Below are 21843 nucleotides of genomic sequence, written 5' to 3'. Positions count from 1 at the left end.
TGAAAGAGTAACAACCACATTTGTGGCTTACTTAGCCGTGAAGTGAAAGTACATTATGTGTGGTACAATTGTTATGCACATTACACACGTACGTATGTACACTCGCGAGTCGCGAGTGACTTATTTTCCATTGAAATTAAAGTCAAATTTATGGGTACGCTCATTTCTCAGCTCAAGTTTGCATATAGTTTCAATATAAATAGGTTTAATTGCCCGAATGATTGATGGAATAAGCGCAGATTTGCAGCGTCATGTTATGCAAAGATTTTCGGCTACTCTTTTTTTCATTTTTTGGGTTTATGGGTTGGGCTGGGTCTGGCCTGGCAAGTGGGAACTACTCCAAAAAGAAGGAGGCAGTCAGGAAAAAGAGCTCGTCATATTCAAATCATTGTGATACGATTGCGTCGCCGTCGTGTGGCAATGTCTGATCCAATTGTGGCCAAATTATATCACACTTAAAATATAAATATCAGGTGCAACCAGTCACAAGTGTGTGAATTAATGGGAAAATGACCGGGAAACTAATGTTCAAGACACACAAACGGCTTTAATTTAACCAATGAAAGTCGCATTTATTAATTAAAACATTATTTATGCCTATTACATTCCATGACTAGAATCACTCGACGTTAACACACCTGACTGACCTGGCTGTTAACACATAATCATCGTAAAATAAACATAACTATAAATCAAAGTTACTTTTTATTCAATTAATTTAAATAGTTCTTCTATGGAAACAGTAAATGGTCTGAGGTGGTGTTACTGTGTGTTTAAATTTATTTCGATTCCGATTTCATATACCAAACCAATGTATCATTAAGCTTGTTAGTGGTTCACAATTTCCTCTCGTTCTTCATATATAATTTATTGAGTAAGTTAAATAGAATTTCATAAAAATCCGCTAAATATGTTAGGAGATAAACAACTGTCGGTGCCAACTGCTGCATGCGATGTTGCTAGTAGGGAAGATGATGTTGCTCCCTGCAGTTGCTGATGCTGTTGCTGTTGCTGTTGCTGTTGCAGTTGCGTCTGATGTTGCTGTTGCAGTATGCAGTTTTCTAGTATTCGGTGGCACCAATAACGCTGTACATGAGACGATTGAAGGAGCCGCTCTGGCGTATGTTCTCATCGTGGGTGTTTACCACCTGAGAAAGGAGATATATTTTTTAGTAAATATTGTTTATTGATCTGTATTTCAGTTAAGATAGTTTTAAGATCTGTAATAATACTCACATTGTACGGCGGCCGGGATACTGGCGCTGATACTGGTTTCTGTAAGAGTATTCAGGAGAGTGGAGAGATAAGATCTTGCTTAATAACTCTTGGTAATTATCCAGCGCTTTCGGTTACAGACTTTTCAAATGCAATCTCTATCGGTTATGAGCTTTTTTTTGGTTAGGTGTCAGTCGATGTTAGAATGCCAAATAATATACATATGTAGGTGTGCTTGTGATTTGGAAAATATACACAGAGAGAGTAATGGGGTTAATGAAGATAGTTCTTCGATGCGAGCAAAAAACCAGGTTAGTAGCACTACTTCAGCACCATTAGTTGTCGTTACATTGCGTTGACATGCCGCCAGACATTGGCACACTGTTGACTAACATTCGGTTGGTTCAACTGTACAGGATGCTTTCAGCTTACAGCTTACACATTTACACGAAAAGAGAGACGAGAGCGAGCAAGATAGGAACAGAGAGAGACAGATAGACTTTGTACAGATGAGCTTGAGATTGATACTGATACTGATACTGATACTGAGATTGAGATACAGATTGATAGGATCGATTGGCGATCGTGTGTTTTGACACAGACTTTTGACTGGGTTTGTTTTTAACTTGATTGATTGATTGATTGATTTCGAACGGTTGCGCACGATCTTACCTTTCCTGGAACCAATCTATTGGGCTGATAGACCTTAGTCTGCACAGGAATGGTTACTTCCTGTGGCGCGGCATTGCCGTAGCTGCTGTAGCCGCCCTCCTCTTGGATGAGTCTGTAGGTGTCGCTGTTCCTGGGATCGTACACGACAGTTTTCTTATAGCTGCTCGGGGCAGTTATCAGTGATATCGGTCAGTGTGATTTCGGGGGGTTTGCATTGAGATCGTTGAAAGCGCCGTTATTTGTTTGGTCAATTATTCGTTGGTTTTTGTGGTGTTATGCATAATTTCAATAGATTTATTTTGATTTGTTGTTGTTGGTTAATCGAAATTCATTCGTTTAAATGAATTAACAAAAAGATTTTTGGATTTTTGGTTTTGTTTTTTTGGTTTTTTTTACATCGGTTGAGTAGCGTGAGACAGAGTAGTGAGAGAATAGAAAGAGAAAACAGGATGTGCACAAAATACGTTAGAATTATTTTGTTTTTCGTTGTAGTTGTAGTTGGTTGTAGTTGCTGGTTGTAGTTGTGCCTCGTTGTCTTAAGAACTGCACACTCCTCGAACGGATTGCGATTAATAGGAAACTCATTAACAAATTCCTTACGAGCTAGTTATTAAAAGTAATCGAACAGAACTGCATAACAAGGTGTGAGATGGTTTCATTTAATAATAGTTATTGGATTCAACGGAATCCTTAGTTGTCATCGCATGAGAGTCGAAGCCTTGAGATCGGGCGTTACGGGGTTAGAGGTTAATGGATGGGGTATATGGTTATTATTGGGGTTGCAGTGGAGCTGGGGGGCTTATGAATAGGAACTTTCAGGGCTGTCCTTCAAACAGTTTGTGTGTAAATATGTATCATAAATGTGTGTAAATTCAGCAAACGTCTTTAAGTTTCGTGGATTAGTCTTAAAAAGGGGCAGGACAAAGGTTGGGGAATACGTGGTTTTCAGCAGGAACTTGTCAGGGGAATCATTTTTAGCAGGAGCAGGATTGTCTAGTAAAATAGGGCTAAGGACTACTATTTCTTTGATCATTTGTTTTGTTGATAGAGCTGCTGCAGTTGCTGCTGGCGGTGTTGACGTTGTTGCTCAGCAAGTCGGTCTTTTTGCTTTTGTTGCTCCAGGATTTTACGTTTTTGTTCCAGGAAAGATAGATCGATGAAAATTCTAACATTAATCGTGCAGCTAAGTTCTAGATATATCAGAGTCTAAGAGCTAGATAGTAGTGTCTTTCGTTGTTTCTTATGGCTTAATTATTGTATTGATTATAAGTATTTACAGCACCTGCCCTACCATAAACGGAACCGGAACCTCTTCCCGCACCTGCGCCACCATTGCCATAATAAGAGAACCCCCTTCCCAAAGGGGAAACGATAGATAGATATTTAGTTTCCGGGGATACACTTATTTACAGGGTATAATTTCCCTCTTATCACAGACTCAGGTCATAGAGCTTTACTTTGCAATAGGAGGATATGGGGTGAGATATAGGTAGAACACATATAAAGTATATAGACAGCAGAGCACATGCAATCGTTTTTGGAATTGTGTCGTGTTGTTTTTGTTGTTCTGCTTGGATAAAGATATAGATATATGGAGGTTTATATATTTATATATTTTGTTTCTGGGTTTGAGGAAAAACACAGTTGTTGCGGTTGTGGTGGACAACAATAATCGAGGGAGTTAGTCTGTACAGACAGGCAGGGAAAACATTCCTGATAAATGGTCATAGTTTAAGTTTTTCTCAAGGCAAGTTCGGATTCAAATTCAAGTTCTTGCTCGGTTGTGTGCTTTCCATATAGGATCAATAATATCAATATATCAAGGTGCGGAGGATTCAATCAAAGAACGAACTCAGGCTGTGCTCAAGATATGAATTTACTTTTACCCGTTAAGTTTTGTTGGCAAAGGACGATGCAAAGGACTGTCCTTCAAGCGATTGCTATCGCTCGTGGCGAAGCTACAACAATATACATAGAATATATAGGTATAGAGTATATAGAGAGTGGTCAGATCCGGCAATAGGCGTAGTACGTACAACATCTATGGACTGTGTGTGTGCGTGTGTTTGGTGGGTGGATTTGTTGTTCGAGTTTGCTTCTCATTTCGTGTGTGCTGCGGCAGCGGCAGCGGCGGGTTAGTAAATTTTGAGTTTCGATTTAATTTTAAATTTTGTGGCTTTTCTGGTTAGTGGATTATAGCCGCAGCTTAACCAGGAACCAATTTTCGGGTTATATTATGTATATGGACACCTTGGGCTACTCGTGTATTCGTAATCGCAATCGTAATCGCGACTAGGTTTATTAGTTTTAAAGCTACTACTGGGCGCATTTTTCGAGTGGCTCTCTCTCTCTCTGGCAAAAAGAAAAGCTGCATCAAATTTCGAAGAGTTCTACGCAGATTTATTCAATAATTGCAAATTCCAAATAGAAATGAACGTAATTATAGGCAAATTATAGTGTGTGTGTTCAATTTTGAGACAAGCGTAATCCAAAGTTCGGTTATTAGTGGTTTTTCATTGTATATTCGAGCTAAGCAATAGGAGATTCCAGATGGTAAATTTCTGGGTGACAACTTACGGAACTGTGGTTCTGATGGTGTCCTCGATGTTGCTGTTGGAGTACAGACCGATGGGCGAGTTGAACTGCTTGTGGAAGACCTGTCATTTTGGAGATAAGATGTATGAAAAGGTTAAAAAGATTGAAATTCTTGAGAAAACAACTTCATAAGAGATCTTAAACTGTTTTTATTTCTCATAATTGTTCTTTATGAGTCAAGGATTCCCATCCCATTTGTACTTACGCGGCCAGTGTCGGCCTCCGAACCGACAACCTTGTGCAGCATGGTGTCGGCCACGCGCTGCTTCATGATACTGTCATGGTAGTCGTGTCCTGGATGGGCGCGCACAGCCGGGTTGGGGTAGTGCCTCAAGTAGGACTCTGTCGTGGGCGCATCCTTCTTCACTTTGGCGCCGGGCAGGACCAGCGGAGTTGTTCGGTATGGCTTAATGAGAAGAACAAAGAAAAAGAAACATTACATTACGTGATGATTAGTCAAGATTAACGACTTTGTTTATGCCAAAACCAATGGGCACACACATCCAAAAACACCCATTTGGCAGCCGCTCGGGGCGAAATAATATTATAAATAAATCAGCGCACGATTAGAAGATTTTTTCTAGAAATTCTCTGATCTTCGCCCACTGTGCTAGGTGTGCGCATTTGGCTGTATGTGTCTGTCTGTCTGTTTGTGTATAATTTTTATATAGAAAATTCCATTTGGTGTGCGTTTATATACTTTAAAAATAGAGAAAATATTTTTAGGCGCTTACGTAAGCGTGTTCTTTCTGCCAGCCAGCGTCCAGCGATTTGAATTTTGTATCTTTGCCGACGAGCGTTTTATTTTTACCGAGACGAGGCAAGTGTAAGTAATTTAATATACATGGCTTAACATTTAAATGCGCGCTTAATCGATAACTTTGAGGTCTGGAGTTGCCAGACGGTGAGGCAAGGTGTCGTGTGACCGCAGCGCGAATACTTCAAAATACCGACGTTGGCTTGGCCCTAGAGGGACCAGCATTTCGCGCGCTTTTTGACTGACGGCCAGCTGGCTTCTACCTCGTCGCGCTTCTTTAGTTATTAACTATTATTTAATCTTTACTGCCCGCCGACTAATATATTAACTAACCCCATGGCCACCGTGCGTCGCTCCACGCGCCTGAGCAGCATCAGCAAGGCCGCCACCGCATCGCCCTCGACGCAGACGCAAGTGCACACGCCGCGGCGATCCGAGGTTTGGCGAAGAAGACAGCCGAAGCAAGTGCTCGCCGACAGCGACGAGGAGGAGGAGGCAGTCAGTGATCATCGGCTGATTGGGTCTGTTTCAGAGAACAACGAGAACCGCAACCTGCTGAACAAGATGGACAAGGACAGGACAACCAGGCGGAGGACGAACACAGGGAAGGTGCCACCACCAGAGCACCAGCTACCTGCAGAGCAAAAGACGCCACGCAGCACGAAGAAAACTGTAGCGGCGGCTGCAGCTGCGATAGCGCGATCCCGAGAAGCCGCCACTATCTTTGTGGAGAGCAGTAGCGATGAGGAGCGGGATGTTGACGTGCTCCATGTCTCACCGCCCAAGCAGCGCAGGCTACAGCCGCTGCCGCAGCACCTGATCAGTCCATCTCGGCTGCTGGACAGGCTCAGCATAGACGAGCGTCCGGAGGAAGACGAAGAAACCAAGACTGACAAGCCCGAGGGGCAGGAAACACTCCGGCACAATCATCAAACGAATAAGGCGGAAACTTTGCCAGAGGAGTCTGTTTCCAGGCCACAATCGAAGCCTGCAACTAAGGAACAGGTTAAGCAGAAGCAGCAACCCCAATCCGAGCCAGAAACATTGCCCTCTCCGCCCCGCAACAAATACCAAAATGCACGACGCGTTCTCAACAGCGCCGAGACTCAAAATCTTCCAGGACGCGAGGAGCAGCTGCTTGAACTCCGGGAATTCTTCACTAGCCACTTAGAGAGCCAGACCTCTGGCAGCCTCTATGTCTCTGGGCAGCCAGGAACAGGCAAGACTGCCTGCCTATCCCTGCTACTCCGCGACCCCGCCTTCTCCAAGCGCCTGCAACGCGTCTACATCAACTGCACCAGCATTGCCAGCGTGGGAGCCGTGTACAAGAAGCTCTGCGCCGAGCTACAACTGAAACCGAACGGGCGCACCGAACGCGATCACTTGGAGGCTATCCAGCGGCATCTGCGCTGTGCCAAGCGCATGCTCCTGCTGGTCCTGGACGAGATCGATCAGCTAAGTACGAGCCGGCAGGCTGTGCTTTACACGATCTTCGAGTGGCCCGCCTTGCCGGGCGCCAGGATACTTCTCGTTGGCATTGCCAACAGCTTGGATCTCACGGATAGGGCGCTGATGCGCCTGAACGCCAGGTGCGAACTGAAACCGAGGCTTATGCACTTTCCGCCCTACTCGAAACAGCAGATCGTGGAGATTTTCAAGTCGCGCCTGGCTGAAGCCGAGGTGCTGGATGTCTTTCCCCCCGTCACCCTGCAGCTACTGGCCGCCAAGGTGAGTGCAATCAGCGGAGATGTGCGACGAGCTCTGGATATCGGCAGGCGAGTGGTGGAGATTGCAGAGCAGCAGAAGCGCGATGGCGAAAAGGAGTTCAACATGAAGGCCCTGGAACTGGAGGGCAAGGACGCCGCAGAGGCCAGAGAACAGAAGGGTAAGTGTCTAAGTTCGATCTAGAGGTAAGAGGTTTTATGACAGCTTTTTCCCCCGATAATTACAGATACCCTGAAGCCCGTTCAGGTCACTCAAGTAGCAGCGGTGCTAAATAAGGTCTATGGAGCCTCGCAAAACCTAGAGGAGGACATCGAGGCCGCCTTTCCACTGCAGCAGAAACTGATGCTCTGCAGCCTGGTGCTGATGCTGCGTAACGAGCGTAACAAGGACATTAGCATGGGACGACTGCACGAAGTGTATCGCCGGGTGTGCTCTAAGCGTAATATTCTAGCCCTGGATCAGGCAGAATTCGCTGGCACCGTGGACCTAGTGGAGACCAGGGGCATACTGCGCATCATTCGCAAGAAGGAGCCCCGCCTGCACAAGGTGCTGTTGCAATGGGACGAGGAGGAAGTGCACGCGGCTCTCAGCGACAAGCAGCTGATCGCCTCGATCCTCAGCGACACCGCCTGCCTAAGCAAGTGATGATGGGTGCTCGGTATGATGATTACCTTTACTAAATTAGTTTACCAAACAATTCGCGCTGGTTAATTGCGCATTTCTCTCATTTTCATTCACCTTGGGGACGCGCATATAGGAATATATATAAGAATACTTTTTGACGCTAAATTTAACATTCGCGGCTGTTGCGCCAGCACTGAAATATTTTGAAATATCATTTGAGGGTCACTTTCGACATTTTGCTCTGACTTTAATTGAATCGAATCTTTGGTTTTTCGTTTTTATGTGTGTCATAAATTAAGTAAATGTTGCGGCGACCATATAATCTATTTCTGATCCGATCCCTTGACCAACAATCTAGACAATTCACTTCCTGTTAGCCCTAAGCAATTAAAGAATAAACTATATACAAAATCGCAAAAGTGAAAACAATTCCTCACTTTCGCTGTGGGTCGTTGTGCCAAGAGTTGTGAAAATTCTTCGCCTTTGGCCATTGTTTTGCCAAGTGGGTTTTCACGGATCGTACGAACCAAATTAACGAGTAGGGGTTTCTCGGCCATCTCGACATGAAATTAATTTCTTTTATAATAATTTTGTTTATTTGTTTAGCTGGCTTATTGTTGTTTTTCCTGCGCTCTTTCTCTCGGTTCTCTGCTCTAAAAATATCCCCATTTCGATGGTATGAATTACATTGAGCGCAGAAAGAGCTCAGTGAGGAATATGTTTCGAAAACTCTTGTTGCCTTTCGACGCATATTGACGAACGGCGAACAAATGTTTGAATAATAAGCTATATGTGCAGAGAGATCGAGAGAATCAGCCAGATATATGCAGGCACGAGTGTACCTATAGCCGTAGTATATGGCGTTCTATATTATGTGGAACAGAACGCTTCTTCTTGCTTTAATATACATATATATTTTTGAGGAAAAAGTAAGACGTAAACCTCGAAAAAAATATATTTGTATCCCGAAACGTTGGTTTTTGGCATCTGTATTTGAACTTGAATTCCAAGAGCAAATGTTTGACGGTAAAGGTGAAGTCTTTCATCTGGATTCTGGCTATGAACGTGTACTAGAGACGACGTCTTTCTGACAGTTGGAATATGTCTACAAATCTTTGTTTATGCGTAGATAAAAGTAAAGAACTGGCCTGTGCCTCGAATACTATGGAAATAATTCCTTAATTTATAACCATATATGTATTATTTCTTCAAATTAATATTTTCTGGGCCAGAACATAGGGCCTTTTTATAGAAAAATATTTTTTGGTATAAGTATGCGAGCTTTAATCGTCTTATAATAAGTGTCCAGTTAAATAAGCTCATTTCTATAATTGTAGCTTATTAAAACCTTTATGTAGGTTTCTTCTTAGATTGTTTTGTTTATAAATTTTACCAATTAATTGTATTTAAGTTTATCTAACAACTGCACTTCTCTTGATAATATGCTCACAGTAATTATTTTTATTTGTGACTTAAATACTTCAATTCAAATTTTGTTCTTATATTTTTAAAATTATTATTCCACCATTCATTTATATTTTAAGTTAACTTCAAAGATCACTGGCTTGCTTACTTGATATTGAATGCATTCATTGAGGTCTGGCTGCTCCTTGTAGTAGACTGGGGATCCGTTTTTGAACTGAACGTACTCCATTTTTGTAATGTGTGTGTGTTTGGGTTTTAATTTAAACTCCTTTGTGTTGGCCAGAATTTGAACGAGATGGAAACGAAAAAGATTATACAATTACGTAATGGAAGATCACGCCAGTTTATGTTTATTTAAATTCTCTTTTAATGGCACCGAAAGTGTCCACAAATTGTTATATCGCTGCTAATATTATTATTGGTTATTATTGGTAACTTGCTTTTTCGTCACGTTTAAATCAACGCTGCAGCTGGTGCTTCTTCACGAGGATTCACTACAAAAGGATGCTCGAGCTCGAGTCTTGTATTGTTGTTTATTTTTCAATATTCCGAACGCAACTGATTTGAAAATTTTCAAATGCTGGCGAATTATTGCTATTCCGACCGCGCGGAATTCCAATTTGTCTATATAGATCCGAGAGTGTCTGTCCCTCGGTGGGTTAGTGTGTGTGAGCCAGCATATAGAGGACGAGTGCTGACGGTCAGAGGCCGTTCGACCCACGCACCCACACCAGTCCATTCCGGGCCTTATGTACACAGATCTCCGAGAGAGCGGAGATTTCTCCTATTTTTTTTTTCTTAAATATGTATACAAAATATGTTTTTGTGCAAATAGCTTATTCACCGAGCGTTAACGCGGCCAACAACAAACACAGCGTATAAACTTGGACTTGGGGTGTTCTTCTTATTCTTATTTTTTATTTTAAACGCCCACGCGCCATATAGTCCGTCCTCCCAGTCCCCTCCGGATGTTGTTGTTTGTCCTGCAGTCCTACACAGTAAAAATTTGACTTCTTAATATAAGGAAATCGTTTCCTTTGCTTGATGACCTCACAAGTTATTGATAAGGATATTAGAAACATCCTAAACTCTCTACACTATAAAAATCTTAGAAAAAGCTCATAAATTATATAAAAACCATTAAAATATTTCTTAAATTGTAATTTCTTTTTATTTATAGAAGCTCATTATTTTTCTCGGTGCAGTCAAAAATTATAGACATATAACATCTCGCCTATATGTTTTAATTGCTGCTTTGTGGAGCAATTTCATATACAATTTTTTCGCATTTCGAAAATTAGGCGCAAATATTTATCGGACCCGAGGTTATTGTTTCGCCCGAATGCAGAAACATTAATTTAAATACTGCAGTCACAAAAAGTAGAGATATATATTATCTATATATCCGATCTCGCAGATCGATGTGCCCAGTTTGTTTCAGCTGATTTCCACTGACACTGAGCATTGGAAATTGCTTTTGGCCGCTGATTTGTCAAACCAATTCTGACAGTTCCAAAGATATAGTACATAAACCCCGCTGCGATATATCCCATTATTATTGGCATTGGCATTCTATATTTTTGTTGCTGTCATAAGCAATTGGCATTGGAACAGGGCATTGGGCATATTATCTTGATGTTTCCTCTAAGCACACACACGAGCAGGTGTAATTAGCCTTGGGAGGCAGGAAAATTTTTCAAGTTCGATGGAACATCCAAGGAACTCATAACTTACACGGAATTATGTTCCATTTTTACCACAACGAAGGCTGCAGTCCGTTCTTTTTCTTGGACTCACACATGCTCTATGCGTGTTTAAATGGGAACGATCAATAAACAATCGGACTAATGGTTATTTTGGAGCAAAAAAAAATGTATTAAGAATACAAATAGAACGCATTCAAGGTTGATATTAACCATAAATAAATTAAGAGTTCAATAACCGCTAGAAATATGATGCCAGGAATAGAAACACTCCCACATAAGAAGGTAGCCAAGGAGGTCATTAATATTTTAGGGTTTTCTTACATAATTAAGTTTTGAACAATTAATTTTATAATCTTGTAAAACTTAATAGTTCTTCCTGGCGGCCTTCTGTTAGAAAGCGTTATAAGTTTCCATGTTTTAAAACCCCCTTTTAGTCCTAATATATACATACACGTTCTAAATTAAATATATTTTGTTGTTCAATGTCATAACCATAATTAACAAAAGAAATCAAGTACAATAACCCTATTAGAAAAACAAGATTAAATATTGAAAAAACTCTCACATTACAAGGTACCCAAGGAGGTCACGAGTTGTGGAACTTTTTGTAGCCACTTTTCCTTCACTCTCTTATATGACAAATCATCAAACATCAAAAACATATAGGTGGTGGTATATATGGGCACCTTGATTTTTATTTTGGTGCCGCACTGGCAAACAAAGTTGCGACCTTGGCGAGTGTCTTGATTCATTAGCAGCGTCATCTCAGGGGGCGGGCCACCCCCATCCCCATTCTCATTCTCATTCCCAGCACAATCACCATCCCAACGCCACGGCATCACAAGGTGGACAGTGGATCAAAATCTCCTCCCACCTGCCTGCAAGTCAGGGGCCCCAAAATAGTACCGTAGATGTTTTCTTGTTTATTTGCGTCTTTGCCTCTTGGCATTTTCCGCAGAGTTTTCGGGGGGCGGGCAGCATCTTGGTGTTTTCGCTTCTGGGTCTGTTACAGTTTCCGACTTGTTTTTGTTTTTATTCTGTATCTGTTTGATTCCCCGCCAATTTCCACCTGCACACTGCGTCACTGGGCCTTTTCCTGTTAAGTACCCCCGCGATCTCGATCCCACATCTTTATTTATATTTAGGATGTAAGAGGCGGGGAACCTTGACCATCAGCATAGCTGTCCGCTGATGTCAGCTCTTCAATTTTTATAAAATTAATTTTTGGAATTGAAATTTAGAAATATTGACAGTGAACTTTTCCCCTTAAATTAACATAAATACATTTTCTTGGATTTAAAAAAATAAGAAGCAAATTATTTCGAATTCCTATATTCGAAAAGGCAAAAGCTGCAAATTATTTTACACACATCTTACAAATGCTAATGCCTCAAAGTATGCCACATTTAATTGTTTGAAATGGTTTGTAGAAACAATTAGAGACGTTATTTATCTCCTGACTTTTTAAGTAGAGAGCATTTTAAAAAACTAATTTGATTGTTATAATATGATATTTTAACTAGTTCTGAAGAGTGTTTTATCAAAGACTAACATAACGTTTCTTTGAAGTAAACAAAGGACACAAGTCAAGTTATAGTTCTTTAGAGTTTCATATATACATAAAAAAAATATTTTAAAAGATTTTTGGGAGATATAACTAATCTATAAAATTTTTAGTTTATAAGCAATACATTCCTTATTTTAGAAAGCAATTAATTATCCTTTATAAAATAGTTTTATGTAAAACAATTATGGTATGCTAACCTCTCTCTTTTAGCTGAGCTTTTAATGGTTTTCCAATACATCTTTACTAAGTATAATATCCCAATAATAACTATAATATTTATGTTCCACTCACCTGATTCACAATGGCAGCCTGCTCCTCATCCACATCCTGCTGATGATCACGCGTTGGCTTCGGCGAAAACACACTGGATGGCACCTCGTAACCTCCAGAAGAGTTCAACTGGGGGAACACCGTCTGAGGCAGAGTGTCCATGGGCAGCTGCAGGGCACGCTCAAAGTGGCTGGGACCCGGCAAGAAGGGCGACGGACCACGATGGGGCAACAGTTCGGGACTGGCCGGCGGCAGGGTGGAGTTGCTGCGGGATCCTGATCCTGCATCCTGACTGACGCCCTGCGTATAGGCGATTTTGTTGTCCCTGAAAAAGGTTGGTTATTAAGATGTATCCTTACTTTATGAATGCAATGAGAAAGGTATTCCCAAAATTGATTGTTTGGTTTTACTTTTGTTACTTATCTTAAGTTCTTTTTAAATCATTCGTAATCAGGTTTGGGACTACCCTCAGCTATGTTTTATCTATCTGATATGCACTTTTTTCTTATTTAAGGGTACATATAGACCCTTGCTCACCTGTGGACCGTGAGGCGGATCTCGTTGCCAGCGCCGCGGAACAGCTGCTGGGCATCCGCGTGACTCAGGTCGCGTGCATCGTACTCGCCGATCTTGGCGATGATATCGCCGCGGAGGAGCTCACCATGAGATGGGCTGCCCGCTTGCACCTGCAATGGGAGAATGGAAGGGTGGAAATTATAAGAAGGTCATAAGATGCGTATTAGATGCATCAAATATCACATGTGTAGAAGGAGGAGCGCCCGTTGGCGACAGCCTTGACTTAGATAAATGGATGGGCGCATAGATGCAGACATAATTATGATCGTCAAATTGTGTTTACATTGAAATCGTGAGACGAGGAAGGAAAATTAGAAGGAATGGGGGAAGACAGTCGTAGTCTTCTGGGGCTAGTTTGTTGCGCCTCAATTAGTTTTACTGGCGTCGCGTTTTGGCAACACTGCTGTGTTTATTGTGGTTCCTTCTTGTCGGATCTCAGTGTGCCAGTTTCGCTATTTTGATTTGTTGCTGTTTATTTGGGAGCGACTAGCGAGGCAAAGGCCAAATCGCTTTGTGGCATCTCTGGTTACATAACGCCCCTTACCCTGGTGATGATCAGCGGCGTATCCAGATCGTTGCCGCCCACCAGGCGGATGCCCCAGGGCGTGCCCTGGCCATCACGCAGAAGGACCACCGCAAACTCGTGCAGCTTGGGGCTCATCCTGGCTACGATCGCCTTATTTCTGGTGTTGGATCCAGAAATCTGGCTCACAGATTCATCCAATCGATTGGACTAGAGCCGAATTTAATTGGAATTTTATTGTTTATTCGCGCTCGCGGCGCGCTATTGCAGTCCGTTAAGCGTTTTGTTCGATCGCAATGCTGCTCAAGTACTAATTTTAAAATACAATTCGTATTCCTTTTTGCAGCGGCAAAAGCAGAAGCAACAGAAGCAGAAGCCGAAGAAGCAGCAGAAGCGGATCTTGGTACACTGCGCCACAAATCGTAAATACATATGTACATCTATGCGGCATACACACAACTTATATCCGCCGGCAACGGCGACTACATGCTGAGAAACATGAATTCGATTGGCGAATCCTAATCGGTAAGTGGATTTTCCGCTCAGGGTACTTTGTCTTTCCCACATAGGTTGTTATATATGCCAGAAAATTCGCGAAATTTAATTTACTCAGGATAACAGGACGTATACTTGATAACTTCTTAGAGGTGACATTACGCATACGCCAGGTAGGTTTGTATATTTTTAAGCTATTAGATATGTTTTAAACGTAAACTATGTCGCAGTGTCACTACCAGAATATTTTAAGCACAACAAATTATAATTTGTGTTATATGTATTGTGTGTAGGTGAACGAACCCAGGGAAAACTCTAATTTATTGAAAATGGCCATGGGAACTAAGATATCCTTTAGGTTGCTGTCAAGATCAAAGATTTTTTTACCTATTCACCATATGAGTACAATAAGTGGAGCCTAATTTCCCCCGTTTGGTATATGCCTTCCCTTTAAATGGTTTTATATATTTTAAAATTAAATTTTTATATGCCAAAGAGTATTCAAAAATCACCTAGAACTCATGCCAAATTGCGCCCCTTTGTTCGCTCTTATTGTTTAATTTGTCTTGTGCCCTGCATTTCTCGCATTCTGCATTTCGTGGGCCACATTTTGGGACAGCACTTGATCCAGTTGCAGACTGACCCTGAATGAAATGAATGCCACATGTCATCATCCAAACGAACGTTTTGATGATTATCTTCTCTGGGGCTAAGGAAAAATATAAAAAATCTGGGCATCTGTTATTTTTTCCACATTTTTAGCAATTTTATTGATGTTTTTTTTCTGCTCACATAATCTGTGTTTGCCGAGCGATGAGGCAACCTATAGAGAGTGTAATTAAATTTATTTACTGACGTCCCACTAAGCGAAGTGAGTCGGGACCATTGCCTAATTTGATATTTAAACAACAAACTAATCATATCAGATTTTTGCAGCATTAGTCAATGGAAAAAGGTTAACGGTTGACGGCCATTGCTTTCTTTTATACATTTTAAAATATTTGTACTTTCCCATGCATAAAGTGATCTGTAAAATGGCTTCTTATTTTTGGCAACATTTTGATATTTACAACGGAAAAATCTTTTCCTGCCTGTCGGTTTTCCGCTGTTTAGTGCTTGCTGCCTGCCGATATACAGAATATATATGGCGTGCCATTTCATTTCTCATTCCATTTATACTGCTTTCGGCACTTTTTGGCTGGGGCTTGAAATGTTTTTACTATTTGAGGCCAGAATTGTTTTCATTTCGATTTCATTTGGTTCGTTTCTGTAATGTTTTTGCCAGACTTTCGTCGCAATTTATGTTTCTTATACAGGGGGTAGCCTTGAATGGGTTATAGATCATTTAAAGGCACTTACTACCACTGGGAATTTTGGGTGTGAATACCAAAGCCAATAAGCGACAAACCAAATATTGGACTATATTCTATACATATTTTTTCTGCTCTTACTCGAAGTTTTCTTATAATTTATAAGTAAAAAATGTATAAACTTTTCAACCTCTTTAAAGGAAGTCTGTCGGATACATAAGTACCTACTTTCCCCACATATTCATTTTTACGAAATGCGGTACTAAAATTTGATTACGAAGGCCTACTGAAATCTTTAAAAAACTAAATAAAATGTAAATTTAAATAAAACATTACATGTTAGCTTGTAAAGCTACAAATACACTCAAGAAAAGGTCCGTGACCCGTTTCTAAAATGGAAAATGAGGCGATTATTGCGTCAATTAGAATAATGTGGAAAATACATTCGATTCATCTTTTTGGGCCGCTTCTTCGACAGCTGTTTTACTTGGCCAAAAGTGCAGCAGCGGCTAATTAATTAAATTTCACTTGACAAATTTACGAGCCGCCAGGGGCAAAATGTTATTGAACTGATTTCTGACACGGCCCGGCGTGAATTGGGGCCACAAATACACACACAGAATGCACACAAGTACTCGTTGGCGATGATTGACAAGCGATGGGATGTGGCTTTCTTGGGGACTTACCCCCACGTTCGGTTCGTCGGCGAAGCGGACTCGCTTCTTCAGCCCGCTGCTGCTGCGTCGCCGGCAAGAAGGAGGCAGCAGCGGCTTTGTGGGTGGCGGTGGCACTGGACGATGCTGCTGCTGCGGGTAATCGTATCCAGGTACGGTCACCTTCCAGAAAGCCGGTCTCCTGTATGACGCGGTCGCCGCTGCTGATCTGCTGGTCGTCATTGCTCACCAGAGACTAGCGTAAACAAAAGGAAAACAACAAACGCTCCCCAAACATTCAGAAATATTCACTAAAAATTCTGTTATTCGAACCGCGCGCTCCGCTGTGCGTCTGCTCGCGTCTGCGTGTGTGTGTTCACTACCAGGCAATTGAAAAGCCAAATAAAAACAGGAAAGGCCACAAAATTGAGCGCAAAGAAACTAATAATGAGTCAACACACAGGTGAGTTGGTGAGTCTTCTGCAAAATCATGAATGAAAGGGACAGATCACTGGTATTTGAGTCTCCTAGGGGTGCTGGAAATAAGTTGGCGCTTCAAATCGAGCCAAACTTACACATCTAAGGTTTCATTGTTGAAACAGTAAATTCAAAATATAGCGCCCAATATCGAAATGGGCATCACTGGCACGTTTTTTATAAGTAAAACGATAATCAATCCGGCAACTCCGTGAACTACGAACTCCAACCAACGGTAACACTAAATGTTTGTTGTGATTTTCAATTCTACGATTTTCCTCAATTAATTAATTATCCGAGATAGCCAAAAAACCACAAAAGTGTCCTGTATGGAGCTTAGGCAAAGCCGCCTATATACAGCTTCACCATGTCCATGTTTAAGGCGCGGTAAGGGCACTTTTCGCTGAATGAAAGTAACTTGTAAACAAAGAGCACAACTTTCGCTTTCACGCAGTGTAAAGGAATTCGAAGATGTCCTAGCTGCCCCCCAGGACTTGATCGACATTAAGCAACTGCGAAAACTGACGTTTAATGGTAGGATATACCCCGAAACCTGTAACCAAATATATCAGCAGAAATCAAACTGTGTCTGACAATCCACAGGTGTGCCCGATGTGCAAAGTTTTCGAGCGCTCAGCTGGAAGCTTCTCCTGGGCTACTTGGGTCCTCGGCGCAGCAGTTGGACCTCGACACTGACTCAGAAGCGAGCCCTGTACCAGCAGTTCATCGAGGAGCTAGTGCTTCCGCCTGGTCATGCGAATAAAGGTTCAGGTGACGACGTGGAATCGAGGGGCGTTGGCCTGCAAGATCATCCGTTGAGCGAGGGTCCAGAGAGCGCCTGGAACACGTTCTTCAACGACAATGAGTTTCTGTTGCAGATCGACAAGGATGTGCGGCGCCTCTGTCCGGACATCTCCTTCTTCCAGCAGCCCACCGATTATCCCTGCGATATTGTGGTCCATAGCAGAGGCGAGCACGGGCGGCGACTGCATGAAAGGGTGGTTCCTGCCGTGCTCAGCTCAGCGAACGTAGAACGGAAGGGCCTAGGCATGACGAAGGTGAGTTAGAATCCGTAATTACGCGTTAAAATAAGCTCAGAATATGTTGCATTGTGCCTGCCATTTGGAATTTAGCAGCAAGTAAGTGTTCCCACGTTCCTTCACCCTGAAAACTAATCTGGATTTTGTGCCCTCAGATAAATTTGATTACTAAGCGCTCCGTGGAAAATTATGCCGCCATGGAGGAGGGACAGGAAGCTCACTGGGAGGTTGTGCAGCGCATCCTGTTCATCTACGCCAAGCTTAATCCCGGTCAGGGCTACGTGCAAGGCATGAACGAGATCGTGGGGCCAATCTACTACGTTATGGCCTCGGATCCAGATCTATCGTACCGCGCCCACGCCGAGGCGGACTGCTTTTTCTGCTTCACTGCCCTGATGGGCGAGATCCGAGACTTTTTTATCAAGACCCTTGACGATGCCGAGGGTGGCATCAAGTGTATGATGGCCAGACTATCGAATATGCTCAAGGAAAAGGACATTGACATATACGAGCAACTGAAGAGCCAGGAACTGCATCCGCAGTACTACAGCTTCCGGTGGCTCACACTGCTCCTCTCCCAGGAGTTTCCACTGCCGGATGTGCTGCGCATTTGGGACTCGGTGTTTTCAGATGAGCATCGCTTCGATTTTCTCATCAGAATATGCTGTTCCATGATATTGTAAGATAAGTCAGGGAATTGTTTCCTTAGACTAAATTATTTCTTTTTTTGACTTACCAGAATCCAAAGGGAAGCTATCTTGGAGAACGACTTCGCCTCAAATGTAAAGCTGCTGCAAAACTATCCGCCGATCGATATTAATGTGGTGATTACCCACGCAGTGACGCTGGCGTAGCAATCGCCTGAAAAGATATTTTCTTGCCCACATGCTTTACAGCCTGTCTGATATCAAGGGAATGAAACAAGCAATCAACTACTTTAGTTAGCCCGAATCTAAACGACCACTTACAGGAACCCCATAAGTATACAGCACTTACGGTTACTTTTTATATAACTGTTTGATTTTTATATGTCATTAAAACCAAGTAATTTTAACATCGTGTTGTCCCAATTACAAAATCTGAATGTTCTAGGTTTCTCAGTAGTCAGTAGTCAGTAAAATAACATGATGTACGTCTGGTCTTGCAGAAAGTGCTAGTATAACGCCATTCGAAGGAGCATCACTTGCCCATCTTTGGAGCTGTATCCTTGCAAATCGTCTGCGCAATGAACTCAATGAGAGTCCTTGTGGGACGTCCAGCCATGCCCTCGCGCAAATACTCAAATTCGTCTCCTCGTGTAATCATCACATTGGTGGCATCCTGCACACGAAACGAAATTTACCCATTAGATGCTGTCGATAACTACTCAGAAGCTGAACTTACTATATGCATCCACTGGCCGCAGGGGACGAATTCGCGCAGGAAAGCAGCGGCCTTTGCAGGACGTCCACCGCGGCCAACGCCGTAGTTCTGGACATCACTGCGCTGTCCGGCTCGCACCGCCTTGCTGTAGTAGTTCCACAAGGGAAGACGCCACACGCGGTCACCAGTGTGCATGCTCGCATGCTTGATCTGCTGCCACAGGATTTCAGAATTGGTGAACACACCGCAGGCGGCTTCGTCCAGAGCCTGCCGCATGTATCCCGAACAGGTGCCAATATCTATGATGCACTTGGGACAGAAGTTCTGTCCGTAAAGCAGTGCATCGGCCAACACTAGGACATCCTCGTGATCCGTGCACTGAACCTCGATGGTCTTACCGTTCATGGACTTGACCATGTCGCCGGGCCGGAAGGAGTTGCAGCCGATGACGTTCTCACACAGGGGAATTAGACCGCGGATGTTCACCTAACAGGAATGGAGATAAAGCCAGATCCTAAGACATAAGCAAAAAGACTCACCGGTAATCTGAGTCCAGCCACCGCCCTACACGTTGCCACCACCACCGCTGCTCCGGTCATGTCGCCTCGCATATGGAAGAGTTCATGCTTGTCCTTCAGGCAAAGACCACCAGCATCGTAAGTCACGCCCTGACCCACCAGCACGATGGGTCGCTCCTCGGCACAGGTGCCGTAGTAGCTCAGCTCAAGGAAGATTGGGGGCTCGCAGGAGGCCTTTCCCACGGCCAGGAAGGCGTGCATGGACTGGCTCTCCGCCCAGCCCTCAACCTTAACCTCCACATTGACACCGGACTTGCAGAGCACCTCGACGACGTTCTGGGCAAAGGCGGTGGGAGTGAGCAGGTTTGAGGCCATCTCCTGGAGTTGGCGGGTCAGGTTCTGGGCGGCTGCCTTTTGCAGGCCGATACGCCAGCCCTCGATGTCACAGATCTCGTCCTTGTTAGCGTACAGGTCGATGGAGGGCACAGAAATTCGCCGCTTGGGATCTCGCAGCTCCTGGTAGATCCAGATGCCTAGGGCAGCTCCTTCGGCCGCAGATTCGGCATGGCCGCAGTTCTCTACTTCAATGCGGTCCGTGTCCAGTTCGGCGAGAATGCGACAAGCGTCAGCCACTGAGCGTCGTATGGCCTCCTTCTGCTCGTCAAGCACCTCGTAGGGATTGTAGCCCAGACACTCTTTGCCTAGCCCAATGACCGCCACCGCCGAGTAGTAGGGAATGCGCTCTGGCTCGATGGCGAACAACAGACGGGTCTCGCCTCGCTTTGGCATGGGTCCGGACATCCGAAGCACCTCCAGCAACCGGCCGTTGGTCTTCTGCAGGTTATACCGCCAGCCTGTGGGCGTCAGGATGCCGGCGTCGTTCTTGTCTTCCTCGTCCGCGAATACGCCTATGACCAATCCACGCGATGGAGGATCCGCGCAGATTTCCATCTGCTGCAAATGCAGCATCTGGTTGATTGCCTGCGAGGCGTACCTACGGGAATTGGTCTCCGGCCAACGGATAGAACGGCGGAGGCTGCAAGCCCGGGAGAGTGTGTTGCGCGTTAACCTTAACATTTCGAATCCAAAATAGACTTTTATCAATACGAAAGGATACTACAAAGTTTTAACTAGCACTTCGAGTTTTTGTGGTGCTTTTTAATATTTCATCGAATTTTTCACCAAGAATAACTTGAAAAGTGTACGTGTTCCGACTATTAACGAATTAAACTAATACTGAAGCCTCTTGTATAGTCGTATAGACACTGACAGCTTTGGCACAGCTTTCTAAAGTTACACATCGAGATTCGCAAATATGCTAGTTCTCTACGCTGAGAACTTTGTAATGTAACTGAATAGGCTTACAACCATAGATGTCATCCCTGAGATCTGTAACAAAATATTTATACCCAGTACCAGCTCCCATACCTTAAAGGCAAATAGCATTCTAGATCTGTACGCATTTTAACCTTTTAATTGATATATTTTCCAAATCAGCATTAACAGACAAGTCGATGTAGATCTGTTCAGCTGAAAAATACTTTTTCCCCCTCCTTATTTTTAATTTTATAAGGGATTACATTATGAAAACTCTTTAAGCAAAAAATTTAATTTTTAAAATTTAATATTTGATATGCATATATGTAAAACTAAAATTAATTTTTGTTTTTGAGTATAATATATGTATATAATCACATATAAATATACATAGATTGTGATTTTAGGTCAATATTTTATTTCCAATTTCATTAATTATCCAATTTAAAAAAAAAACTTACAGATGATATGAAAATATATTGACATGCTTAAAATAAATTAGTTTTCATATTTCAACAATATTGTAGTATAAATTATCTATATCTGAGATAGTTTTATAAAATTAAAGCCCAAACTAAAAAATATTACAAATTTTAAAAATATAATAGAAGTAAATTTTAAATTCCATACGCTGTGGTCTACGGAAAACCAACAGATACATAAAATAAAATTAATAAATTTTGCCTTAATTATATTTGTTTTGATCCCCTCATATAATTACAATATCTTAAAGAAATACATAACATACGAACTTTGGCATGCAAAGTAAGCTTCTTCTCAGGTAAGACATGAGCGAGAATTTTGCGTCTATATGGCTATTTTAAGGTATTCTCTTTACCCATTTAGAATCTTGATTAAACTTACTGAAATCTATAAAAGGAAAAGAAAGAATAACCGATCCCATAAACTATATTATTCTTGATTAGCATCGCCAGCTGAGTCAATTCAGCCATATCCGAGTATTCATATTGACTGAAACAGATCTGTGATCCACACCTTTATCATATCCGTGTATA

The 21843-nt window shown here is 42.6% G+C and overlaps 4 protein-coding genes across 13 annotated transcripts; 2 read left to right on the top strand and 2 right to left on the bottom strand.

Moving 5' to 3' along the window:
- Positions 1-546: 546 nt before the first annotated feature.
- On the bottom strand, positions 547-16723 carry Zasp66 (PDZ_signaling and DUF4749 domain-containing protein Zasp66). Of its 10 annotated transcripts, none has more exons than XR_015271891.1 (9): positions 13677-14091; positions 13094-13242; positions 12578-12881; positions 4688-4888; positions 4465-4544; positions 3774-3845; positions 1888-3052; positions 1237-1275; positions 547-1148 (listed from the first exon to the last, which is right to left on the bottom strand). XR_015271891.1 is itself a non-coding variant. In XM_020960870.2 (9 exons), the coding sequence occupies exons 1-9, from the start codon at positions 16354-16356 to the stop codon at positions 1062-1064; spliced, it is 1302 nt and encodes a 433-aa protein (XP_020816529.2). In that variant the 5' UTR covers positions 16357-16723; the 3' UTR covers positions 547-1061. The 10 variants fall into 10 exon arrangements, 7 of the variants coding, with proteins under 7 accessions (XP_020816529.2, XP_020816518.2, XP_086689777.1 ...); XM_020960870.2 differs by lacking the exon at positions 13677-14091 and adding an exon at positions 16147-16723 and having other exon boundaries at positions 1888-2047; XM_020960859.2 differs by having other exon boundaries at positions 1888-2047.
- On the top strand, positions 5453-8007 carry Cdc6 (Cell division cycle 6). The gene is made up of 2 exons (XM_020960858.2): positions 5453-7124; positions 7191-8007. The coding sequence occupies exons 1-2, from the start codon at positions 5576-5578 to the stop codon at positions 7607-7609; spliced, it is 1968 nt and encodes a 655-aa protein (XP_020816517.2). The 5' UTR covers positions 5453-5575; the 3' UTR covers positions 7610-8007.
- On the top strand, positions 16685-18684 carry LOC110190206 (TBC1 domain family member 13). The gene is made up of 6 exons (XM_020960561.2): positions 16685-16825; positions 16895-16977; positions 17045-17124; positions 17194-17648; positions 17786-18309; positions 18370-18684. The coding sequence occupies exons 2-6, from the start codon at positions 16958-16960 to the stop codon at positions 18482-18484; spliced, it is 1194 nt and encodes a 397-aa protein (XP_020816220.1). The 5' UTR covers positions 16685-16825; positions 16895-16957; the 3' UTR covers positions 18485-18684.
- LOC110190205 (crystallomitin S-Lap2) lies at positions 18629-21510 on the bottom strand. Its single transcript, XM_020960559.2, has 3 exons — positions 19532-21510; positions 19014-19478; positions 18629-18950 (listed from the first exon to the last, which is right to left on the bottom strand). The coding sequence occupies exons 1-3, from the start codon at positions 20585-20587 to the stop codon at positions 18810-18812; spliced, it is 1662 nt and encodes a 553-aa protein (XP_020816218.2). The 5' UTR covers positions 20588-21510; the 3' UTR covers positions 18629-18809.
- Between the last annotated feature and the right edge of the window lie 333 nt (positions 21511-21843).

The sequence above is a fragment of the Drosophila serrata genome, unplaced genomic scaffold (assembly GCF_035046125.1).
Source record: "Drosophila serrata isolate PLE 108 unplaced genomic scaffold, ASM3504612v1 contig_272, whole genome shotgun sequence".
NCBI classification, from domain to species: Eukaryota; Metazoa; Arthropoda; class Insecta; order Diptera; family Drosophilidae; genus Drosophila; species Drosophila serrata.
The sequence above is the reverse complement of the archived record's forward strand: the minus strand, read 5'-3'. Positions and strand labels throughout refer to the sequence as shown.